This window comes from Marmota monax, unplaced genomic scaffold (assembly GCF_021218885.2).
Source record: "Marmota monax isolate L192 unplaced genomic scaffold, Marmota_monax_Labrador192_F-V1.1 WCK01_AAM20220418_F8-fsc00059, whole genome shotgun sequence".
NCBI classification, from domain to species: domain Eukaryota; kingdom Metazoa; phylum Chordata; class Mammalia; order Rodentia; family Sciuridae; genus Marmota; species Marmota monax.
Genome location: NW_026693595.1, coordinates 6133306 through 6156842, shown reverse-complemented (window position 1 = coordinate 6156842; position 23537 = coordinate 6133306). Strand labels below are relative to the sequence as shown.

The following is a 23537-nucleotide window of genomic DNA, read 5'->3' as shown; positions in this document are numbered from 1 at the left end:
CTTTAGTCCTGCAGTCTTTTTGTCAAGTGATGTTACCGGGAAAGGGTTAGAGTACTAAAATAAATTTTAAGCAGAAATGATCTGAATATGAGCATTGAAATCAGGAAATGTCTAAGAAACTTAATCTTTGTGGCATCCCAGCTTTCCTAACTTCTCCTGCCTGCGTTTTCCCTTTGACCTTGTCACACTGCCTCCAAAACCTAATCAAAAGTTCCTTTGCATCTTATGTGTCCTCTGTTGAAAGTTCACATGGATCAGAGGTCAAAGAGCTATCAGTCTTGCACACATGAGTGTAAACTCAATAGTACAACTGGCCTCTAGATCTCAGGTGAAGTTTCTTTTAGTGAGAACATGGAATTTTGGGAGGTGGGAGATAGGTAAGGGCAAAGGAGGAAGATGGGGAAATCCCCTTAAGACATCAAAATCAAAGAGGGTTGGGGGTTGGGGAGCTCCTGGGACTAATGCTACGAAGGAATGGTGGGGTACTGGAAATGAACTTGGCACATTATAATTTTTTGTCTCCTGTCAATCTTGTCCCAATGAAGGGGGTAGCAATCATTTTCTTCTTTCTACATTTCATGCTTTCTTGAGCTTCGTCTCTTTATATCAAATGAGAATTTTACTAAATTACTTATTCTGTTTTATGAGTACACAGATTCTGATTTGTAAATGGATCATTGAATTCTAGCTCATGTATAAACTGATGATTTCCTGAAATGATGGACGAGTGTAGGAAAGAGAACTCTACAAAAACTGTTAATGAATAATGTGGAGGTTCATACCCTAGAAAATTGCTTGGAGACTGTTAATCCAGCTGTGGCACCCCTGAGGACTAGGAGGAGTTTAAGGAACATTTAAAACTTCTGTGACTCTTATTGGCCACCATGGAGAGGTCTCTAATGCTGTAATGGGAGTTTTTGATATCTTTGGCAATCTGATAATCGTGTGCATTCTTCCCATGAAATGTATGCACACAAAATCTTGCATATATTTTCACAGAAATCCCTAAGGACTTTGAGTTGTTCATGGACTACATGCTAAGAATTTTATTCTACTGTTCTACACTGGCCCATGCATTAAAGACAAATTTCTATTTGCAGTTGGCTGTGGGGTAGGGCTGGAGAATCCATCCTGGTGCTTAATGGGTTCAATACATTTAATATCTGAAGGAGGAATCAAGGGCTTACATCCCTCCTCTATGATTCAAATAAAAATGTTGGAGAGTCTGTGTTCTGCCTCAGTATACCTGGGGAATCTATCAAAGATCTTGTGCTATAAAGTGGTGCTATTAATAATCATGCTGGGCCACAAGCATGAACTAGACTGTCTCAGGCAAACAAGACACATGATCACTCTAGCATTATTCTGGGGATTACATGGGGTGGCACATGGGACATTATTGCTTCATATCTGAGGCTGGGTAAATGTTACCTGCTGTGACCAGCATTATGGACACTCACAGGAGAAAAAGTGGTATTTGAATTCAGAAGACAGAGGGATGATTATATCTAAAAATCTGGCATTTATTATGTATTCGTTATGGATTCTCTGTTCAAACTAGTGAAAGAAAACAATTAAATTCAAACTCCTACAAGACAGTCTTTTGTGAGCATGCTCCCAGCTGTCCTGTGTCTCTAGTCTGGTCCCATATCTTTAACTGCCAACCAAAAGTTTACATGGGTTCCTCATGGTGGGCTCCAATTTGACATGTAGACCTCAAGCCTGAACCAGACTCTTTTTGCTCTTTAAAGTTTTCATGCTTTCCTGATTTTTAAAGATAAATTTCTGAAAAATTATGACCTACTACTTGTTAATTGAATCATATTTTTAATAACATGTAAAAATCACTATGCATATTATTAAGTAAAAAATATAGGATATAGAAATATATGTAAAAAATTACTTCAATTATGTAAAAACTTTGTGTAGAAAAAATGAAAAAGGTCCAAAAATTATATTTATGCTTCTTTTATTTATCATGTATTCTATTATTTTCTAGATTTCTACAATTAAATTTTTTTTGTAAGTATCATTGTTAATATTATTAGGTTCATAATAATTATTATTGAAGCTCTAGGCTTATGTCCTAGCTTTGCTGCCTGGAACTATATAGACTTGGACCAATCTCTTAGCATCTTTCAGACTGGGGTTGGCATGAAAAACAATGAATAAAATATCTGTTCTACCTACCATGAGAGGTTGTTTTGGCAATTGAATCTGTGAAGTAATGGCATGATAGGGCTTTGTCAGCTGAATTCAATTTGTGCTAGTATCACGATCTTCCTCAATCAAGTCCCATTTCTGGTAGTGGCATTGCTCTGTTGCTCTGTCTTTGTAGTTGTGGTTGGAGGATCATGGAGGGTCTTGAATGTTATGTAAGAAATTGAAGCTTAATTCTGAAGGCCAGTATGTTCCAACCTACCATTATTTTTGTACAGGTTGAGTAGCCCTTGTCAGAAATGCTAGGAATCTGAAGTGTTTCACATATTGAATTTTTCTTTTTAAATTTTGGAATAATTGCAATACATAATGAGATGCTTGGGGATGGAACTCAAGTCTTAGTATGAAATTTAATTACGTTTCATATGCACTTTATGCATATAACCCTTGCCTTTTGACTGTATCTGGCAAATCAACTCAGGTGTGGAATTTCCACTTGTGGCATCATACAATGCTTAAAAAGTTTTGGATTCTGGAGCATTGTGGATTTTTAGATTAGAAATGCTAACCTTTTACAGTCTTCATCTCCTTGCCATATCTGTACACCAAAACTACAATTAGATATTCTTCAAATTGATCCCCTTTTACAACTTTTTAAGTATTTAGGCTTAATACCTATAGTTTTGTTTTATTACACTTGCTCTCTATACATATGAAAGTAGAAAGATGACTCAGAAAATAGAAACATGAATTTACAATTCACCTAAAGTGATCTATGAAATCAGTGGTAGGCATTCTTAATTTGGGAAACACAGTGAGGGCAATGGAGTTTCTCGACTGGGTGGGAAGTTACTTTCTGGGATGCTCTTTGAAGGGAGCCATTCAGCAGTCATGTATGAATTGGGTTGTGAAGCTGGTGGTGGTGAGACCAGGCAGAGACAGATCATCTAGGGGGAATGGTAAGCTCCTGGCCTGGGGAGGCAGAGGGAAATGCAGGGTGGAGGTGAGATGCAGTCTAGTCTCTAGGAGGATCTTCCTACAGTTGAAATTCAAACTACCAGTTGTCTTGTGTATATTTAAGAAGTCAGCTTTTAACAGGAATAAAATAATAATGTGCTTATTTTTTAATATGTATTATTTACATCTTATTTATTGTACCATTTCTATTTATTTTTCCCACCTAGTAAAAGAGAGTACTTATTATGTTTGCCAATGTCTATAATCTGCTATTTTTTTTAATACCAAGAATTAAACCCAGGGTGCTTAACCACTGAGCTACATCCCCAGCCCCCCTTTTCAGTTTTTTTTTTTTTTTTTGAGACAGGGTCTCACTAAGTTGCTTAGGGTCTCGCTAAGTTGCTGAGGTTGGCTTTGAACTTGAGATCCTTCTGCTTCAGCCCTCTGAGCCGCTGGGATTATAGGTGTGAATCACCATGCCTGGCATGCTAATTTTGTTGATAAATAAGACTGAAAAAGGTCAGAGGCATGTTCATTGATTATAAATGAAAATCTGAGGGCTGGATAGCAAGGTGGGAAATCAGATGGGCGTTTACTTCTTAGCCTTCCCCAATCTGTCTCACTGTTCTGGGTAGCTGACGAATTGACATAAACTCTTGTCCTATTGTTGTGCAGCTCAAATGACAAAGGGAGTGCAACAGAACTTTGTACAAGGCAGTGTCATACATTTTATACCAACATAAGATGAGAGGTGTTATTGTTGCTGTCTTGGCGAAGAATTGTGTGAGTGACATTTTCTTCAAATCCCTTTTTACTTCAGTGAATGTTTTGAGTACATAGAGTGTGCTTACATTTTGCTCATAGGAATACAATGCCACTTAGATGTGGGCAGAGAGTGTCCAAGAATACTGGTCAAATGGAGAGAACTTATTTATTAAAGTGACTTAAGCTAGTTCATATTCATTTAGAATATAGAGTCAACTGGAATATGATGGAAAGAGCCCAGAATTTGCAAAAAGGTGCTCTTGATTCAAGACCAAGTTTATCACTAACTAAATAAACTTAGACCTGTTACTTAATGTCTTTGGTTTCCCTTGGTGAAGTGGAATTGATGCCCCAAGGTTGATTTAGTGTTAACTGAGATAACGTGGAAACCATCTTTGTTAAACGTAAAGTGCTATAACATCATCACCATCATCATCAGTAACAATAAAATATTTATTGAGTGCTTATTATGTTATCTTTGTATATTAATTCACTTAGTCCTTATAATTAATTCCACGATCAAGATATTATCATCTCACTTTTCTGAAGGACAAAAGGTAGGCATCTGAATTTTAAATAACGTGCCCAGTGTCATATTAAATGGTAGATTTGGGATGCGAAGCTGAGAAAGGGCTCTTAGGCTGTATTGTCATTTCTAGAATAGTGATATTTTAATCATCTGAAAGAGCTTCAGAACCTTCAAAACTTTATTAGTAACTCACCATATGTTGGAAGACATTGGGTATTATAGAATATGCTTCTCCTGCTACCCTCTGCAAGGAATGTTCATAGGGTTTGTTGCCTTGGCATCTTTTTGAATACGACTTTAACTTTCTCATACTGGAAGCAGGGCTCAGCCACCCTTGACACAGTCTCCAGGTGGACACCTCAGCCATATGGCTCAAGCCAGTGGCCAGAGATGGGAATGTAGAGGCTGCCCTCCCTGCTTCCTTTAGAACCCACCAAGTCCCTGCCTCTCACATACAGGACATATAAAGAGGTAAATCGAGCAACGAAGTATAAAGCTAAGTTGAGCATAAATATACCCCTACTGTAATTTTATTGCTCAGTTTATGTCTTTGTAGGTGTCCTATCTGTAGGACACCGGGACATTATCAGTTAAAGGCATTCAGGCATTTACCCGTGAATTTAAAGTGACCCACACCCTTTTTCCTTATATATACACTGCTTATTGCGGTACACCAGCTCGCTCTTTCTCTGCTTGACTCTTCATGCCTGGTGAGATCTCCAGATGGAGGACCAAGCTCCAGCCTCATTATGCCTTCCTTGCAGAGATCTGTAAGTAAAAATCTTTGTGCTTATTTCCTATTGTGATGGTGTTTTGAATTTGTGCCTTCTTTTAGAAGAACTAGGGCTTACTCCAGGCTAGGTTTTTCCCTGGGATTCTGGGGTGTGGGAGAGACACAAGATGAGGGTCCTAGCACCAGAGTGATGGGCTGGCATGCATAGCCTGGATGTGGTCGGACAAGAGCCACAAGAGTGTCGACCAGTATATACAGATTTCTAGTGTGAAGGATCCCTGGTCAAGGGTTTGGCAACTAGGCCAGGTGAAAGAAATGTCCCAGGAAAGGCTCTCTGTAAATCCCAACGTGTGCTCCCCTTCAGTGCCCTTTCAGGACAGGCTTGCCAGCCACTCTGATACTGAAACCCTAACTTACTTAGTGGCCTCAAAACATGTCTATCTCATTTAAAATGCTTGGACTTAAATTACATAATTAAGATGACATAGAGATAAAATTTAAAAGTAGCTTAGGTACATTTCTATTTCTTCTCAAACATTGTGTTGGAGAGCACTAGTTTCTAAACTTGATCCATGACTCTATTAAAAAACTCTTTCTCGGCTATAAGAAGTTTCTTTCTCTCATGACCACAAGAGGCCTATTGAGCTTGTTTGGTAATAAGTGTTAAATAAAATTTGTAGGAGGCCATGTATTTGAACTGAAAAACTGTACTAAGCCCAACAAACCAAACCAATATGGAGTTTAATCACAGTAACTGAGCTTTGTCTGGTTGTAGGAGCCCCGTAACTGGTCAACTAAATAAGTCAGAACCAATTAACTAGTTAAGCTGTACCCAATTGACTGGTTGATTGGCCAAGCTGTAGCCAATTAAGTTGTTTTCTCTCCCTTCTGTTATCCTATTAGTGATGCTGACTGATCACATTGTCTGTTGTTGTGTGAGTTCTTCTATTTGTGAGGTTGTTGTCAATTTTATTTTTCTTTATCCAAACACTACTAAACTTAAGTGACCTAAGAAATTTTTCCTTTTAACACACTTGGTGTTTTTAGCAAGACCCTAAGCAGAGCTTGTGCGCCTACCACCTGACCCACAGTATCCAGGTATGGGAATGCCTTGAGCCTGTTTTGAGCTGTTTTCTTGCAGTATCTGGGGCTTGTAAGTTCTCTCAAATTTTGAAGCTTCATGGATTTGTGCTCTGAGGTCTCTGAGCTTTCTTGAGCAGACTTTTATTTTTATTTTTTATTAGAGCTTTATGGTTATCCATAGTAGTTGGGTTCATCCTGACAAACTCATACATGCATAGAAATTGAAATCAGGAGAGAGTTTGAAAGTAGAAATAGAAGCAGGACTGGCTCCTGTATAAGAGGCCACAGATGTCTGGGTTAGACAAAAATCAACTGTTCAATAGAAGCAGGTAAGGCTATTTATTGAAAGATAGGAAGATATGGATGGTTCTGGATTCGGAGAATCTAGAACTCCACCTTTTGGAACTCCATTCAGGTTACTTTACACTTTGAATAAGTACATTCGGTATGGGTACCTAGGGTCAGTTTGTTCTAGGAGAGGACGATGATGGGTTTTTTAGTGGCTGCTTAGGTCAGGCAAACTGGACTGGGCCCAGCGTTTGGAACTCCAGACAATTTCATGAATAAGAATTGCAAGAACTTGTACTTTCTTTTTAGAGAAACGGATGAACTTTACCAGAAAGAGTTGGAATTCAGTGACCAAAATGAGGAAGTTGAAATTTTGAATGGTTTGGAGAATGGGGATCAAAAACTGCAAAGAAATAATGGGATGTATTTTAAAAAATTGTATCCAGGAAAAATTGTTTTTTTCAGTTCAGCTTTTAGATTAATGGGGTCTGCTTCTTTAACCATCTTTATGCCTTGGTTAAAATCTTTTACCTAGAACTATAATGAAAGTATCTCAGTCTGGAAGATGATTTGTTTGCCCTGACCTCAGCAGTTAAGAGAAAATAGACTGGGCTGGGAAACTGCCTATTTTTGTTCTTTTGAGATCTATCTTTAGTGAGGGAAATTTGGGTCCAGTGGAGGAAGTCTCCACTTAGGGGCTGTCTTCTCTGCTCTGTAAAAGAGGAAGAATGCAATCACTAGAAGTGCTCACAGAGAAGTAAAAAGACTTGGGTTTATCCACCATGCCTCACCTTTGACTCTTACTAGGTTTCCTCCTTTTTGCTTTTCTTTGTCTTGACAGGTAATGGTATTTAGGCTCCAAATTTGCTCATAAAATCAGAAACCTAGAAAACAACTTTTTCAGGACAGTAATTAGGTCCATCAAGAAAAGGACAATAGTCCTTTGATCAACCCCCTTGCTGAAATGAGAGAAATGGTCATGGGATGAGGAAAAACTCTTTCGGTATACGGTTTTGGGAGAAGATGCGTGAGCCCTTAGAAAACAGAAAATTAGTTGCAGTATGGGTCTCTCTGGATGTGGTGAAAGTATCCTTCCTAACTTCTTGATAGGAGTTAATTTTCCCAGATTGATCATAGCTGAGTTCCTTTGAGGACTCTGAGTAAATGGAGGGGAACTTGTAAAACCTCACATTTTTCTGTTTTTCAAATTAGTATACCAGAGCAATGTGCTTTGGGGTGGCATTTCCTGAATATCTTCAATGGCTGGCTTTGTTTAATGAAAAACTCAAGCATAGTTAAGAATGAATAAAGTGGTTGAATATAAACGAGATGGAAGTTTGGATGAACTTGTAGTGTCAAGAATCTTTGTCAGTGGCTTAAAGTGTTGGAGTCATGTTGTGGCAAACCGAGTGGTAGAGACTTACGAAATATCTGAGTTTTTAAGTTAAAATACTGGAATTTGCTACTCAGCCATTTGATTTATGTTCTGTGTTGGAGGAAGAGAGTCTGAAGATAGGATTAAGTATGACTCTGACCAGGGGGAGCTTCCCAGTTACCTTTATTTGGGGAAGGCTACTAGGAATTATTCTGAAGAGAAGACAGCTGTTCACTGCTTTCATTGAGAATGTGGAATGTGTCTTGAATAATTTTAAAACGTTAAAAAATACATTCATTTAGAGAGATCTGATTATCTCCTATATGCATAACATTCTACAAGGGCCATGAATATAATGATAACCAAGGTAGATGTTGTTTCTTCCTTCATGGAGTGTCATAAGAGAAAGAAGACATGTGTACCACAGAGTAAGGAAACACAGAAAATTTGTGATCGTTGTAAGTGCTAAGAAGAAATGGGACTTTCCATTCATTCTATCCCTGTTAGTATCTGTAAATAGGTGAATGGTTGTCAGCCATTTTTGTTGCCATTTATCTAGTACCGGACAAGCAGCTGGTCTCAGATGAATGTTTGATAATTAATAGATTAAATGGTGTTCTTCTGCAAAATGTTGGTATAGATCTGTTCAAGATTGTTTGCTTCTTAGGTTTTCACTAGAAATTTGCTAGGAGTTTTTTTTTTTTTTTTTTTAACCTTCTAGTACATGGCAATTAAAACTAGAAATAACTTCTTTTGTGAAGAAGGGAAGGTGTCTCTTGGTAAGTGAAGCTGTAAGGTACAGAAGGCATTTTATTTTGTAGTTGAGGAAGAGTAATTTTTTTCCTAGTTTGGTTGTTCAGAGGTCATTTCAGAATGAAGTAATGTTGAAACTGAAGGGTTAAAAAGGTTATAGAAGGTACAAAAGATGACTCTGGTAAAAGGAATTTTATATGTGACCAAGCTGGCTAAAATTAGAATGGAATTGTAAGTTTTTCTAAGAATAGAGCAAAATTATGTGTAAAACTAGAATCGTGTATGTGTGTGTGTGTTAGGGAATTAGTAGGAAATGGAGCTTTAGTAGGTCTTTTGACCACTGAGTCCTCTCTGTCAAAGATCGGGACTTTTCCCATGGCTTTGTGGTTTGTTTCATATTTGCCTTTGGGTTTTTCACTTTGGTTAAATGAATGGTGATTATTTTACAGTGACTTTTGATTCTATCTTGATCAAGAGCTTTATACCTTTGTTTTGACAAACTTCCCCAAATTGAGTTCTAGATAGTCTTTTGACTAATTTGAGGATGTTCCAGAAGGCCCCTGGAGAGTCTGAAGAGATCTGCTAAATGAATTAGACTTATCAATATATTGTTATTGAGGAAACACTGCCAAACAACAATGCTACGTCTTCAAGCTATATTTGTATGGATACATTTTTGAAATGTGTTTTAGAAACTACACGAATTCACAGAAATATGATGTGGTGGAAAGCTGTAAGTAAAAATTCTGGTTATCTTAAAATGCTGTGTACAATAGAGGTATTTGAATTTTCTTGTCAGTTGCATCAATATCATAGTGAACCATGGTCAGATCTCTAATATTTAGCTTTTAACATTTAGTTATTTTCTAAAGAAAGTGGTCTTGTTCCTCTTTTATCATCCAAGAGGTTACATGTCTCATCTTGACTGTACACTTGCCCATTAAGTTGAGGAGGGAGGGAAGATGGAACCTGAAGATAGAATGACACATCATGGGTATCGACGAATGACCCATTGGCAATTTTAACTAGGACTGCAGAGAATGCCGGGAAAAAGACATCTGTGCTTATATTCTGATTGGTGCCTGTAGTTACTGGTAGAATAACTGTAATGATAACTAAACAACTACTGAGTGCTTCTACACACATGGTTAACATTCTTCACACAAGTTAAAACTCTTAACTCTTGAAACAATCATGAGTGAAGGAGTATTGACAATTCTCAGGAATATGTCCCAAGTGTTGCTGAGGCCTGAGCCTGCCAGGTAACACTAACTACCCTCTGCTCGTGATATGAAGAGACTGACAAGCCTATATCAATCTATCTTTTCTCTCCCCCCCCCACCCCCCAAGGAATTAAACCCAGAAGTGCTTAATTACTGAGCCACATCCCCAGCCCTTTTTAATATTTTATAAGAGACAGGGTCTCACTGAGTTGCTTAGGGACTCACTAAGTTACTGAGGCTGGGTTTGAATTTACAATCCTCCCGCCTCAGCCTCCTGGGTCACATCTTGGACTTTGTGGTTCTTTCTCAGACCCAGGATGCCGATCTGCAAAAGGAGAGAAAACTTCTTTATCTAGAAGTAATGCATGCTTTACTTTTATTATGAAAGGACAGATACATTGTTCCTAAATGTGAGTTGTGCTTCGATGCCAGGAGAGGCTTCTGATCTGTCCTTATGAAAATAATAAATCTACCTGCCTTGGAAAGTAGTGGAGTTGGGCTGCCAGAGGCTCCTTTGTCAAGACACAGACAACAGGCCTCTGTCTTGTCCAGGTCTAAAGGAGGTTCATCAGCTTGAAGCTTAGGACCCTTATGTAGAGAATAGGAAGTTATAATATCTAGTTACTTCTTAGCCTTGCATTCAGTAGGGTATATGTGAAGTCTCAGACCAGTTTTAACATTTTGTGTATTGGTGTATGTCTTGTTGGTTAAAAAAAAAATCCAAGCATAGTCTGGACCAAAAAGAAGAAATCCCTAAGTATGGAAGATCCTAGAAAACAGGGCTATTACTATCACTCTTTTAAAGCTGAGGATTCTGGGACTACTGCTGGTTGAGTCACTCAAGTGAAGCCAGATTTGGAATCTAGGTTTGTCTGCTTTTAGAGTTGTTCCTCACAACTATCAGATTAAGTTCCCTCTCAGAGGTCCAACAATTTAAGCAGATGGGCCTGAATCAAATCTAGGTTCATAAACCGAATCTATAACTCCCTAAGGAGATATGCTACCGTTAGTAGAGATTTTAATGAAATTTATGGATATTGAATATGTATCATCCTCACTAATGTATATTCATCTGAATCTATTCATACACCCACTCATCCATTAAATGAAGATTTATTGAGTGTCTGCGTTGTATATGCTATGGTGCTAAGCACAATTAGGCATGAGTGAGTACAAGGAAAACCAAAAATGAACCAGACACAGATTTGGCTCTCAAGCTTACGTGGGAAATTTTAGATGTATATAAAACATAAATGATAAGGCATAAGCATTACAAATAGGAGTTAAAGTTATCCCAGGTTTGTGTGTGTACACATGCGTGTGTGTATATATAATACATATATATACACGCACACATAAATATACACACATACACATATACATATGTATATTGGATATTAGTAGGACATGGTAGTTTGATAATTGAATATGGCTACAGAAAATGCTCTAAGCTTGAACACATTCAGGAAAGTAGGAAATTAATCAAAGTGATCTCCAAGCATTTTTTTTTTTTTTATGAAGGGTCCTTAAAGAAGGAATAGATAGTATGTACTGAATACTCTGGAAAGTAATTCCCAGATCTTCAGAAATAAAGCTTCTTTATTCAGTACATACTGAATAAGGAAGACTTATATAAGGGAAACAGAGAGATTACCAGTTCTTTTATGAAACACTTAAATATGTACTTTATATACACTGAAGGAGAAACAATAGGTTCATCTATAAATTTAAGATTTAATAAATACTTTACAAATAAAAAAGAAATGGAATTAAAAAATGGACTTGTAGGCAAAACTTTACACTTTATATTTAGATGAATTATGTGATTGACTCTGTGCTTCAGTGAGAAGTATCTAGTGTTATAATGTTAAGATGCAAGCAAATCTGTACTTGCAGATCAAGTTCTGTTCACGGTCTGCTTTTATATCACCAACAAGTTCAACATAGCTTTTACATTTTTAAAGAGTGTTTAAAAACAAATGAGCAAAGAAGAATATGTTATGGAGAGCTTATCTGGCATGCAAAATTTTACTATTTTGCCAACCCCTGTTGTGTAAAAGGGTTGTCAGGTAGATATTTGACTAAGGGAAATCAGGCTAGTTTAAAATAGCAATAGTCTGGGCAAAGAAGGATGTGGGTATATGAGTGAGCGTGGAAGTTGGAAATGCAGAGGCTTAGAGGAAGACGAGGCTAGCTATTTGTGCTTTTGGGAATTGTTTAAATGAAAATGGTAGCAGAAGTCATAACAGTGAATGAAGGGAAAAGAGCCAAGAATGAATATTTAAACATCTGTTTATAGAATGGGGGAGAAATAAGAGGAACTAACAGTGGAAAGGGAAAGTGAATTGTAAGAAATTACAAGGAAACAGAAAATTGAGAGTCTAAATGGAACCCATAGGAAAGTAAGTTTAGAGGGAAGAGGAGGTTGCCACTGTCAAATGCTACAGAAGTTACTAAAAAGGATGCAAAAGTGATAATCTAATGTCTTTGCTTCCACTTATTCCATTAGCACATTTTGTACATCCTTGGCTTTACTGCCTTAAGATGCTCTACCCAAGAGAATATGATGATAATGATATCATCAGCTGCTAAGGCAGAGCAGTGACCTAGCCCATTAAGTTGAGCTTCTCACATTGGGTCTGCATTATGTTCTAAGTAAAGGTAGACACCAAGTCCCCTTAACTCTCCTCTCAAACTACCTCCCTCTCATGTCTACTAGTAGATGTCCATGTGATTGCCATGATCTGAACATTGGTGTCTCCATTATTCATTTATATGCTGAATCTTGATCTCCGGGATAATGGTAATTAGAGGCATCTGGGGAGTGATTAGGTCATAGAGGCTTCATCTTCCTGAACAGGACTAGTGTCCTTATAAAAGAGACCCGAAGGAGTTTACTCATCCCTTCTGCCATGTGAAGATGCAGCAAGAAGTCACCTCCTCTGAGGAAGTCTTCACTAGATGCCAGATCTGCTGGCAACTTGGCCTGGGACTTCTAGCCTCCAGAACTTTGAGCAATATATATATTTTTTTATTTCTCAGCTACTTAGCTCATGATATTTTGCAGCCCGAACTAAAACAGTGTTGTTGGAAGCCTCTGTACTTATGGGATTTAAGGAAAAATCACTTTTTCTTTCCTGTGCATCCTGAGCTGTTGAACTAAGTGCACTTAATACTCTTCTTCAAATGTTGGCTTCTTCATTTAGATTAAACATTGCAAATGAGAACAACTATAATTAAGTAAGTTTTGTTTTGAACCAGGGATTGAACCCAGGGGTGCTCAACCACTGAGCCACATCTCCAATCCTTTTTATTTTTTATTTTGAGACAGGGTCTCAGTAAGTTGCTTAGGGTCTCATTAAGTTACTGAGGCTGGTGTTGAACTCAGAATCTTCCTGCCTCAGCCTCCCAAGCTGCTGGGATTATGGGCATGTGCCATTACATGGAGTGAAAAAGTAGAAAGCCCTTTTACCATACCATGAAGACTATGAAATACATTTCAAAAGTCCCCAAGAAGTGATCAGGAGAATAAGATTTTAATTTTATTACAAATTATGATTAGAAAGCTATTCTCCCCACCCCCCTTTTACATTCAGGCTATGAGGGCTGCAATAAATTCTCAATACATAACATAAAACTAAACCAAGTCATTTGGATAAGTACCTTATTTTAGAAATGACAAGATAGGGTTAAGAAATAATAAAAAAGTTATGATTCTTGAAGAAATTTGCCAAAAAACAAGTAACAAAATAGAAAAAACTGCAAAGTGTCTGGATTCTAAGGTAAGAAGAATACAATTCAGATCCCTGCCTCCTGCCCCCACCCCACCATTTTCTAATGTCATCTTGGAGAAGTCAAGAAATGAGCAAAAACTATTGGTTGTATCCAATATATTATTTTCAACACAGTTAAATGTGGTCTCATATTTTACCTATATGGGGGAAAATATGGATATTAATTATTTTGTGTATAAGAGACATACAATGGATAAAGTTCATTTGCTGTATTTGTAGATTCAGCGGATAATTATTGAGTTTTTTTTTTTTTTTTTGCCAGCCACTGCCAGGTATCTCATTTAAGACAATTACAATTTAATACAGGTTGTTATAACCACTAATCCTAGTAGAGTTACACATACAATAAATCGTGTAGGGAGCCTGTGTGATCAGTGATGCATGGCAGCTTAGACCCAGACTATCAGGCAACCAGATAGAATGACACCATGAACTAGTCTATTGAAAATCACAGTAGACAAGGATGAGATATTACTATTGGATGCTTGCAGCTCCATGTCATTTGAGCAAGTGGAACTGGCAACAGAACAGAATTACTTTTTGGGTTAAGGATACTATGGGAATTTGGAAAACCTGAATTATTTGGGGAACACGGCGGGAAAGGGAAGTAATGAACCATGTAGGAATGAAATTCCAGGCTTCATTCAGACTGAGGGGCCCCAAAGTTACATTAAAAGGTTTGGACACTAGTCAATATCAATAGGAAGTCCTTAAAGCTATCTCAGCAATGCAGGGGCAAAAATCAGAACTGGGTCCCAAAAGATAAAGCCTGGAGAAGTATGTGAAAAAGGCTGGAGATGAAGAGATCAGGTAGGAAGCCCTCCTACCTTAAGTGGTCCTATTGAAGAAAATAATGGTGGTTACTGGAATCAAGGGAGAAGAGGCAAACGTGAGACACACAGCCAACATAAAAACAGGATGACTTGGCAATTATTGTCTGGGTGACAATGTGGTAAGGAGAAGCAAAAAGCCAAGACTGAGGGAACGAAACAAGACTTGGAAGAGGGAGTGTTGTGCAGGCATAGGGTTGGGAGGTATTTGATGGTATTAGAGAGATTGATTTTTGTTCCTGGACCTGTTAAACTTGAAGTGACAAAGAAATGTCCACCTGTAAGTTGCAATTATCATTGTGGAGACAGTGAGGAAAAGGTTAGAGCCAGAGATAGGTTTGTGAGTAATTTCCAAAGAGGACATTGTCAAAGCCAAGAAAAAAAAAAGGATAGTAGAGTGAAATCCTTAAATGAGACTCAGTAGGGGAGTGTATCTTAATGAATAAAACATAAAAGTTATTCAGAGTAAATAGTGCAGAATACATGGAAATAATCTAAATTTATCATTCAATATTAGAGCTTCTAATATATTTTTAGAAAAGGCTATATATCATTTTCAAGAAACCCACATAACAAAGTTGGAAATAAAAAAGATAATGGAAATTTACTTTTTCAGAAAAGTCTGAAAAAGAAGCTGATATAAATGTATTAACATCAGATGAACTGAAAAGCAATTGTCGGGAATAAATAAGGTTGTTGAATAATGATAGAAATATAACTCACTGGAATAAGGCTAGTTTTAAAAGTTTATGAACTTCATAGCAATCTCAAAATACATAAAGGAAAAAACTGGACAGAATTTCAAGGAGACGTCTCCTACTGTGGAAAACTTTAAAATCTCTTAAAAAATGACACAAAAAGAGATTGAGAACAAAGCTTCAGGTAGTGTCAACATTTATGGGTGAAAGCAGCCAGAAAGGGCAAGAAAAAGGGAGGAAAAGGAAGCTGAAGGGCCCAGTGTCCCTGCATCTGTAGGGAGGCGGAAGATGAAGATAGAACTCAATGCAGAGGGAAGAGTGAAGAGGGCTACTGCTCAAAACCACAGATTTTTAGGGAAAGATCACAGAGGAAGTGTTAAGTGATGGGATATGTAGCCCAAGTTTTAAGAATAATCTTAGAAAAAGGATACTAGTTTTTTTGATACCAGATTGAATAAATAAAGCATCAGTCAAGATCCCATATGGAGGGGAAGGGCGTGGGGGGGGGGAAGCTTAAATATACAGCCCTTGCTTTCTTTAAAGGATAAGTCTTCTGTTGAATATTAAGGGCATAAATTAATAATTTTTTGGTTTCTGTACTGGGGGGGGACACAAGCAATCTGACAAACGGACTTTAAAATTTATGAGTGGGGGCTAAAATAGCTGGCAATCCTAGAGAAAAACAACTGGCAGGGTGACTTTTCCTACCATACATCAGGGCTTATTATAGAGCTATGCTGATTAGGAAAGTCCAAAAGACTCAGGTAGGTATGGAAACTGGATTATGACAGAGTGGGCATTATGTGATGTAAGGTTGGACCAATGAGTGGGAAATGCAGGGTGAATTAGTCATCCTTACTTCGTATTATATACAGAAAGCCAATTCTAGATTGGTTGTACATTTCATGTGAAAGATGAAACTAGATACATGGTTTAGAAGAAACTATAGGGCATCTTTTTGTCATTGAGATAAGAGTTTATTAAGAGGCAAAAAGTTCAAAACACAAAAGGCTGATAAACGATTTCTCAACTTAAATGGAAATTTATCAAACTACAAATATAGTGAATAGAAAAGTCTTAAACAGGAAAAGCTAACCAGCACAGGGCGAGCATTTAAAATATATTAAAAATGTGGGTGTGGTTTAAAACTGCAACATAAAAGACTTGGAACAACTGTTGGGAAAGAGAGTGGCTATGAATTAAAGACAAACACAAGGATTGCTCTACGTTATTGAAGGCCTGGGAGAATGAGAACCAAATGGTTCGGCTTTGTGGGTGGTATAGAGAAGCACTGGGACAGAGCAGAGGGCCACACAGGTGTGAGAACCTAGGGTAGAAATACATAGTATGTACTCTCAAGGCACAGGGAAATAAATGAAAGATGCAGTCTAGGCATACTTCCACATGGATTACTTGGGCATTTGGTCTTAGGCTAATGAATTATAGGGAGGCTTGGCATTCAAGGTCAGGTTCAATATCAAGGAAGCAACAGTGTGGGGGCAGGGACAAGTAGGGCAGTTGTGTTTGGAGGAAGAAGTAGGTTTCAAAGCATTGGGTTTTGGAACAGCATCAGCTTTGAGTAAGTTCTAGATTTGACTGGGAGGTGATGGAAAGGTGAATAGCACCATATCCTGGGAGGTCTAGGGGAGGAGAGTCATTATAAATTATTGGCTTGGAAATGGAGGTGGTGAAGTAGCAGCTGGGCCACTGCTGTCTGTCACTGTGACTTTTTGAGGGCTATACGTATTATGGGGCTTGCAATGCTCAGTGGGTCCTTCTCCACTGTAGGGTATCAAAAGGAAATTTTTTACCTCCATATGGGGCTGGTAGGTTGGCAATAGTGATGGGGGAAGAGTTCTGCAGCAGCTCAGAGGGTAGGCAGGAGCCCTGGGAGGCAGCAACAGGAGGAGAAGCTGGCACCAGCCTCTGGAAGGAGGAGGTTTCTATATATAGAATCAGCCTCAAGGAGGGGATGGCCACTTGGGTACTCTTTTCCTGTTTTTGCTCTTCTTTATGGCCAGATGACTCTTGAGGAAGAAGGGCAGTGGGGGATGATTATTAAAGTCTGAACTCTTAAATATGTTCTCAGATTAATATGCTGTTGTGGACAGTTTTTCTTTTTGTATGCAAATAAGTTGATGGAATTATCCCACAGGGTGGCTTCTGGGAGGATACATCTGTTGACAGCTTTTGAGTAAACAGGAGAAATTAATTTCTTCAAAACTGTGAAGTGAGGAGAAAGTATAGCAACATCTCCATGTGGTGATGTCGTGAGGGGTGGCCTCACCTGCCTGGACACCTCAAAGGACCCTCAAGGCATATTTTCCATGAGACCATACTGGCTTGAGACCCATGTGACATAAGCTAAATTCTTAATGTGGGTCTTTTCTATGCAAGTTCATTGGAGTCTGGCAGGAGAAAGAAACCACATAAGCCTTAAAATCAAACCCCTTAACTGAACTTGGCAAATATTAGATTGGGCTCAGAATATTATAGCCCAAGCAGTTTGTAAAGGGAATCAATGGAAACTTGACAAATATATGAAAGAGGAATTTCACTATGTAATGCTTTGTTTTGTGTTATGTGCTATGCAGCCTGGTGAGTGGATAACACTGTAATAAGGCAGTTCTATCTCTCCTTTTCCTGGCTGTGTATGCATTTCCTCACCTCTAAATGTCTCTGCAAGATAAGGAAAAAATGGCTACCTCATATCCACTTTATTTGTAGAACATCTAGTCCTGTCCAGGCACATAAATAGCCCCTCAGAAATGGAAGTTATTTTAATTACAGTTATAATCTTAAAAACCCTAACGTTTCTGCCTAGATGTGAATAGAAGATGACTTACTGCCTGATCAGGATGCATTTACTTAGCCTGGAGTGAGGACTATTTCACATTTCTTATAATGAACAACTTGGATTACAATGCAGCTGACCTTTGTAGCAGAGATCACGATTAAGCAACACAACAGTTATCAGGCAGGATCTTGCAGAACAGTCCCATGAGCTACCCAGAGAAGTCCATTTAGCTTCATTTGGTTTTATGACCTCCAGTAGGTTCCTAGAATTTTACTAGAATTGCCTTTCTGGGAAATTTGCAGGACTGCAATATATAGCTCTGGTAAGTTTTTACAGTGAGCTTTGGCCTCAATATTGGAAAATCATCAGTACTCAAGAAAATCCATACTGTGGCTTGTGGAAGCTCAAGTTTTCGGCACCTCCTTCTTGGGAGGAAGCAAGTGAGCTGAGATGTGGAGAGAACTGAATTTGAGATGGGAGGATGCTGCGCATGGGTGGCACTGTCAGGGATGGTAGAGGCTCTATGGGAAAAGAGCAGTCAGTCAGGTTTGGTCAGTCAGTCTGTCTGTCTGTGTGTGTGTGTGTGTGTATCTGTGGTGGCCAGGCTATGGATAATCAAGATCAGACAAGCCCCATTCTCTCCCCATTTGGACCAGACATGCCCCATTTTCTCCCCATTTGGTTTCCTCCCAAACCCGGAAGCTGACAGAAGACTTCTCACAAAGGCTGTGTGGATCCTTTCCAGAGATGCCTCTTGCTTAATATAATCAATTCTTCTTTAAAATGTTTTGCTACCACTGTCACCAGGTGGACTCAAATGACCTTTGAAAATAGTCTTTGCAAACTGAGGCCTGATGGGAACTGATGGGAATATACTCAAGAGGCGATTCACTACATTGGCCTCAATGAGACAATTTCAAAAAAAAAAAAAAAAATACTGCTGTTTTTGAGTCCTAGCTTCTCATTTACTAATCAAATGAGTCCGTGTTTCCTCATCTGTAAGGTAAAGGCAATAATCATACCTCTCTGATCAGGACAAAGATGGACGAGTTAGTAGATGTCTGGCACCTGCCTGGCATATAGCAAGTGTTAAATGTTTGCTCATGTTATTTCTGTTTACTCTAACCAGAGGGTCTCTCCTTATACCACATTTGTTAGACATTTTTCTGATGTAAAAAATGTTTCAATAGCTACTAGATGACATTTCAGAAACTGCATACAGATATTACTAGCATTTCTTCATTTTCCACCATGATGGATTAGCAGATTAGTTTGGATGCTGTCACTAAAGATATTTGCCCCAAAGGACTATGAATGACTTGCTACTTACCAACAAGTGAAACCCCAAACCCAAGAAAGGATCAACTTGAGCATTTCCCAGGAGGAAACCTATTTTTGCTCAATTCATTTGGTTAAGGCAGTTGGAAGCATTCAGATGAGCTCTAAAAGGAAATTATGCTAAAATCCTGCTGCACATGCTTCATTAAATCCAAGGCTGAAAGACTTGTGTCTTTGCTATTTAGGTGAGGAAACTTGTGGGACCAGTGAGCCTGAGGAGGGTTGTAAGCTCGACCAGGGGGAAAAAATGGTGCATGATTCAAGAAAATATTTGGGTCACATGGAGAAGGCCTCTGCCACCCATGGGGAATTACATACCAATTCCTTCTTTTTCATGCACTCCATGAGGATGATGAACAGATGCTGAGCTTGGGTTCGGGTGTATGTGAAAGTCTTCTGTATAGTCACCAGTAGCTGGTCCCTCAAAGATTCATTTATAAGTCTGCAATAGAAACCAATGTCAAATAGGTCAATCCAGCTCCTCTTTGATATACATTTCTTTTGAAAATTTATTTTTAATTGACACATAATCATACATAGTTATGGGGCATGGTGTGATATTTCAAAACCTGATACATTGTATAATAATTAAACCATAATATTTAGCATATCCAGCATTTCATACAATTAGCATTTCTTTGTGGTAATACTTAAAATCTTCTCTTTAGCTATTTTGAAATATCCAGTACAATTATTGTTAACCATAGTGACCCTAGAATGTAATGGAAATGTTATAGAACACAAGAAAGCACTATGAGGAATTTAGATAATTAGATTGTCTTCCTGTATTATTCTCAAAATAGTTACTTCAATTGAGATAATTTAAAAAGAGTACATTTAAAAATAAATCCCTTTTAATGTTTCAGAACCTAACAGAGTAAAGCAGGAAGATTGATTTCATTTTGTTGTTGTTGCTCTTTTCCTTTTATCCCCCCATATGGCATGTGTTTAATGTCCTCTTCCTCAAATCGTCATCAGAAAATACTTTCAAATTAATAATCTGTATCTTGGTAAAAATTGACAATATCACTTCCCTGTAAATTGCAAAGTTGTCTCTAATTGTGCAAAGAAAAGTTATATCAATCATGAATTTTTGAGCATCAATAAGCAGAAAGAGCATTTATGTTTCCTTAAAAAACAAAGCATACAGGTGGTAGCCTATCCAGCTTATGATTCAGGTCATCACTCTTTACATCAAGTTTTTGCTATGTTGCAGTGAACAAAAGTCTGATCCATAAGAAGGTATCATATTGGCTATTTTATTAAAAGATGGTTTTTCTATAGAGTAATGAATGAAAGTAGGGGAGATGCATCACATCAATCAACACACAGTTACGTTTGAATATGTATCAGTCACAACTAATTTTTAACTCCTCTCTCACTAGCTTGATGAGAAATGGAGCCATCAAATAGCAGGGAATGAAAGCTCATTTTGTTATTAACAGACACTGTTCAAAAGCAAAAGGATCAAAGTTCTCTCAAGGACCAGTGGAACATTTTCCATAATTTGTCCAGTATTTTACAACCTGCACATTGCCTATATTATTGAAGTATCAGCAACTCTTAGATAAAATAGTAAATGATAAGACCCTAATAGACAACAGATTTGTTCAATTCTAAAGCCAGGGCATTTAGCTAGTAGGATCCAAATGTTTAGGGTCACACAGCAAATAAGTGGCAGAGTCAGAACCAGGACCTAGTTTTCAGAACAAGAACTGCTTTTCTGACTCTTTGGCCAGTGCTCCCGCCATCCTACCATGCTGCCTCTTTTTGCCCCAAGTGTATCACATGTCTTCCTCTATTCACTACTGTGGCTACTGGAGTAGATAGTTGTGGGATTTCCTTCAACATGAAAGTAAGACTTATTTTTATTGCTTAAGAGAAAGCAAGATACTTTAGAATGTTGTCTTTTGAGTGCCCTGCTGTGCTCTGGCTTGTGTGGGGTTTATCTGAGCCCACTAGGTTGGATATTACAGTGGTCTTATTTTGAAAAGGATAGCATCCCCCAGGATGGAACCACACCCAGGACCTTCAAAGTCACTCAAATGGATGGAAGATTGAGTTCCCCCTTTACCCTTCCTTCTCCATAAAGATCCAAATGAATATTTAGAAAAAGAGAATGGTCCAGATGGTGTTGGGCGGGGAAATGATACCAAATCTTCTCTCAAGATTTTCTAGGTTATTCTAGTTGGCTCTACTGTTATCTCTTCATTAGCAGATGAATGGCGAATGTCTACTTAGTGCCAGACACTGTAGTATATGCCGAGACACAGGGATAGAAAAGATATATACACTTCCCACTTCAGGGAGTTATGTGCCAGTAGAATATAATGACATTCACCAGCAATTCAACTGCAGTCTCAGTGTTCAAGAAGTAGAGAAGATTATGACAGATAATCTGAGGGGTTCAAGGAAGACTTCTCTGAGAAAGTGCTATTTCACCTGAGACTTGAAGGATGAGCATTCACAGGATTAGAGGTGATGCAGCTGCGAAAGAGTAGATGAATGTGGTATGAACAGGCCTCTTTTTGGAGAAGATAAAAGGAAGTTAGTATGACTGGAGTATGGAGAGTATCATACTTTGGATCCTGAAAGTCCTCCAAAGGCTCATGTGGTGATGGCTTGGCCTCCATATTGGTGCCATTGGGAGAGGGTGGAAGCTTCAAGAACTGGGGTCTATTGGAGGTTTTGAGTCACTGGGGGTGTACCCTTGAAAGTGATATTCAGGCCTCTTCTGCTCTTTATTTTACATTCTGAAATGCCAAACAGTTTGCCCTGCCTCATGTTCTCACTATATAATGTGCTGCCACATGAACAAATAATGGAGCCAATGGGTCACTGACTGTTATGGTTTGGATGTGAGGTGTCCCCCAAAAGCTCACATGTGAGACGATGCAAGAATGTTTGGAGGAGAAATGATTGGGTTATAACCTTAACCCAATCAGCAAACTAATCCTTGATGGGATTAACTAGGTGGTAACTGGAGACAGGTGGGGTGCAACTAGAAGAAGTGGTTCATTGGGGGCATGACTATGGGGTATATATTTTGTATCTGGAGAGTGGAGTCTCTCTTTCTCTGCTTCTGATCATACTGTAAGCTGGTTCCCTCTGCCACACCCTTCTACCATAATATCCTGCCTCACCCCAAGCCAGGAAGAATGGAGCCTGCTGTCTATGGATTGAGACCTCTCAAAGCGTGAGCTCCTGAATGAACTTTTCCTCTTCTACAATTGTGTAGTTCGGGTCTTTCAGTCACAGCAGTGAAAAAGCTGACTGAAACACCAAACTGAAACCTCTGAACGTGAGCCAAAATAAATCTTTTATTTCTACCTTTTATTTATATGGTGATTATCCCAGGTTTTTATTACAGCAAGGAAAATCTGATTAAAGAGAGAAAATTAGAAAAACAGGATGGGGCTCCAAAGAGGGTGAGCAGCCCCATTTCATGGAGAAGATCAAGGGGGAAATCATGTTAAAGCTTTAGGGTTTTATCCCCAAGGCAATTGAGAAGCCATTGAAGCATTTAAGGAAAGTGACACAATCACATTTGTGTTGCCAATTAATTTTCTTGAAGAGCACTCATACCTGGGCATATATCTACTTGACAGGAAATCCAAGTGAATGTGTTTAGAGAGTTCTGCAGTGTTAAGTGTGTGTAAGTGTTGTACATGATTAGCGACAGAAGGGACTCCCCTGATTAGACACTTGATAGGTCTGATCATTCATCTGCAGGTCTTTAATTTTTATTACAATTCAAAATTTGTTTTCCATTGCTAACCATCTGTAATAAAATTCAAATTCCCTGAGGTCATTAACTGTTTGAGAGTTCTGCCTGTCATTTGCATTGTCTGCCACTTTGTAAAAAATTGAGGAATTATGTGCAGTTAAGCTAGTTTAGGTTTTTACTGATTAGGAGAGCTTGAAGACATGAAAAATCTTATACTGATGAGCCCAGTTTCACAACTGGCTGAGGTTACATCTTTGGATAAATCACTTAGCAACAAGGACCACAGAATGCAAGAAGTATGCTGGTCTTTCCCAAAGAGGAAACACCTATTTCTGATAGAACAAAAATGATATGACAAAGAACAAAAGTGTTTTGGTCTATCCAAAGCATTATGTAGTATTCATTAAATGGCAAATAACCAGTATTCCTGGTTCAATCCTTTCTCCATCCTTCTAATTGCATCAGGAAGAAAACATCATTTTGGTGT

At 38.4% G+C, this 23537-nt stretch overlaps 1 protein-coding gene across 13 annotated transcripts in view; it reads right to left on the bottom strand.

Annotated features, from left to right (window-relative positions):
- Window positions 1-23537, bottom strand: part of Trpm3 (transient receptor potential cation channel subfamily M member 3) — a 536247-nt gene that overhangs the window by 177614 nt on the left and 335096 nt on the right. For all 13 annotated transcript variants that reach the window (XM_058584013.1, XM_058584014.1, XM_058584015.1 and 10 more), the window contains one exon: window positions 19642-19765. In XM_058584013.1, the coding sequence (XP_058439996.1) occupies window positions 19642-19765 (124 nt within the window). The remainder of the gene's footprint in view (window positions 1-19641; window positions 19766-23537) is intronic.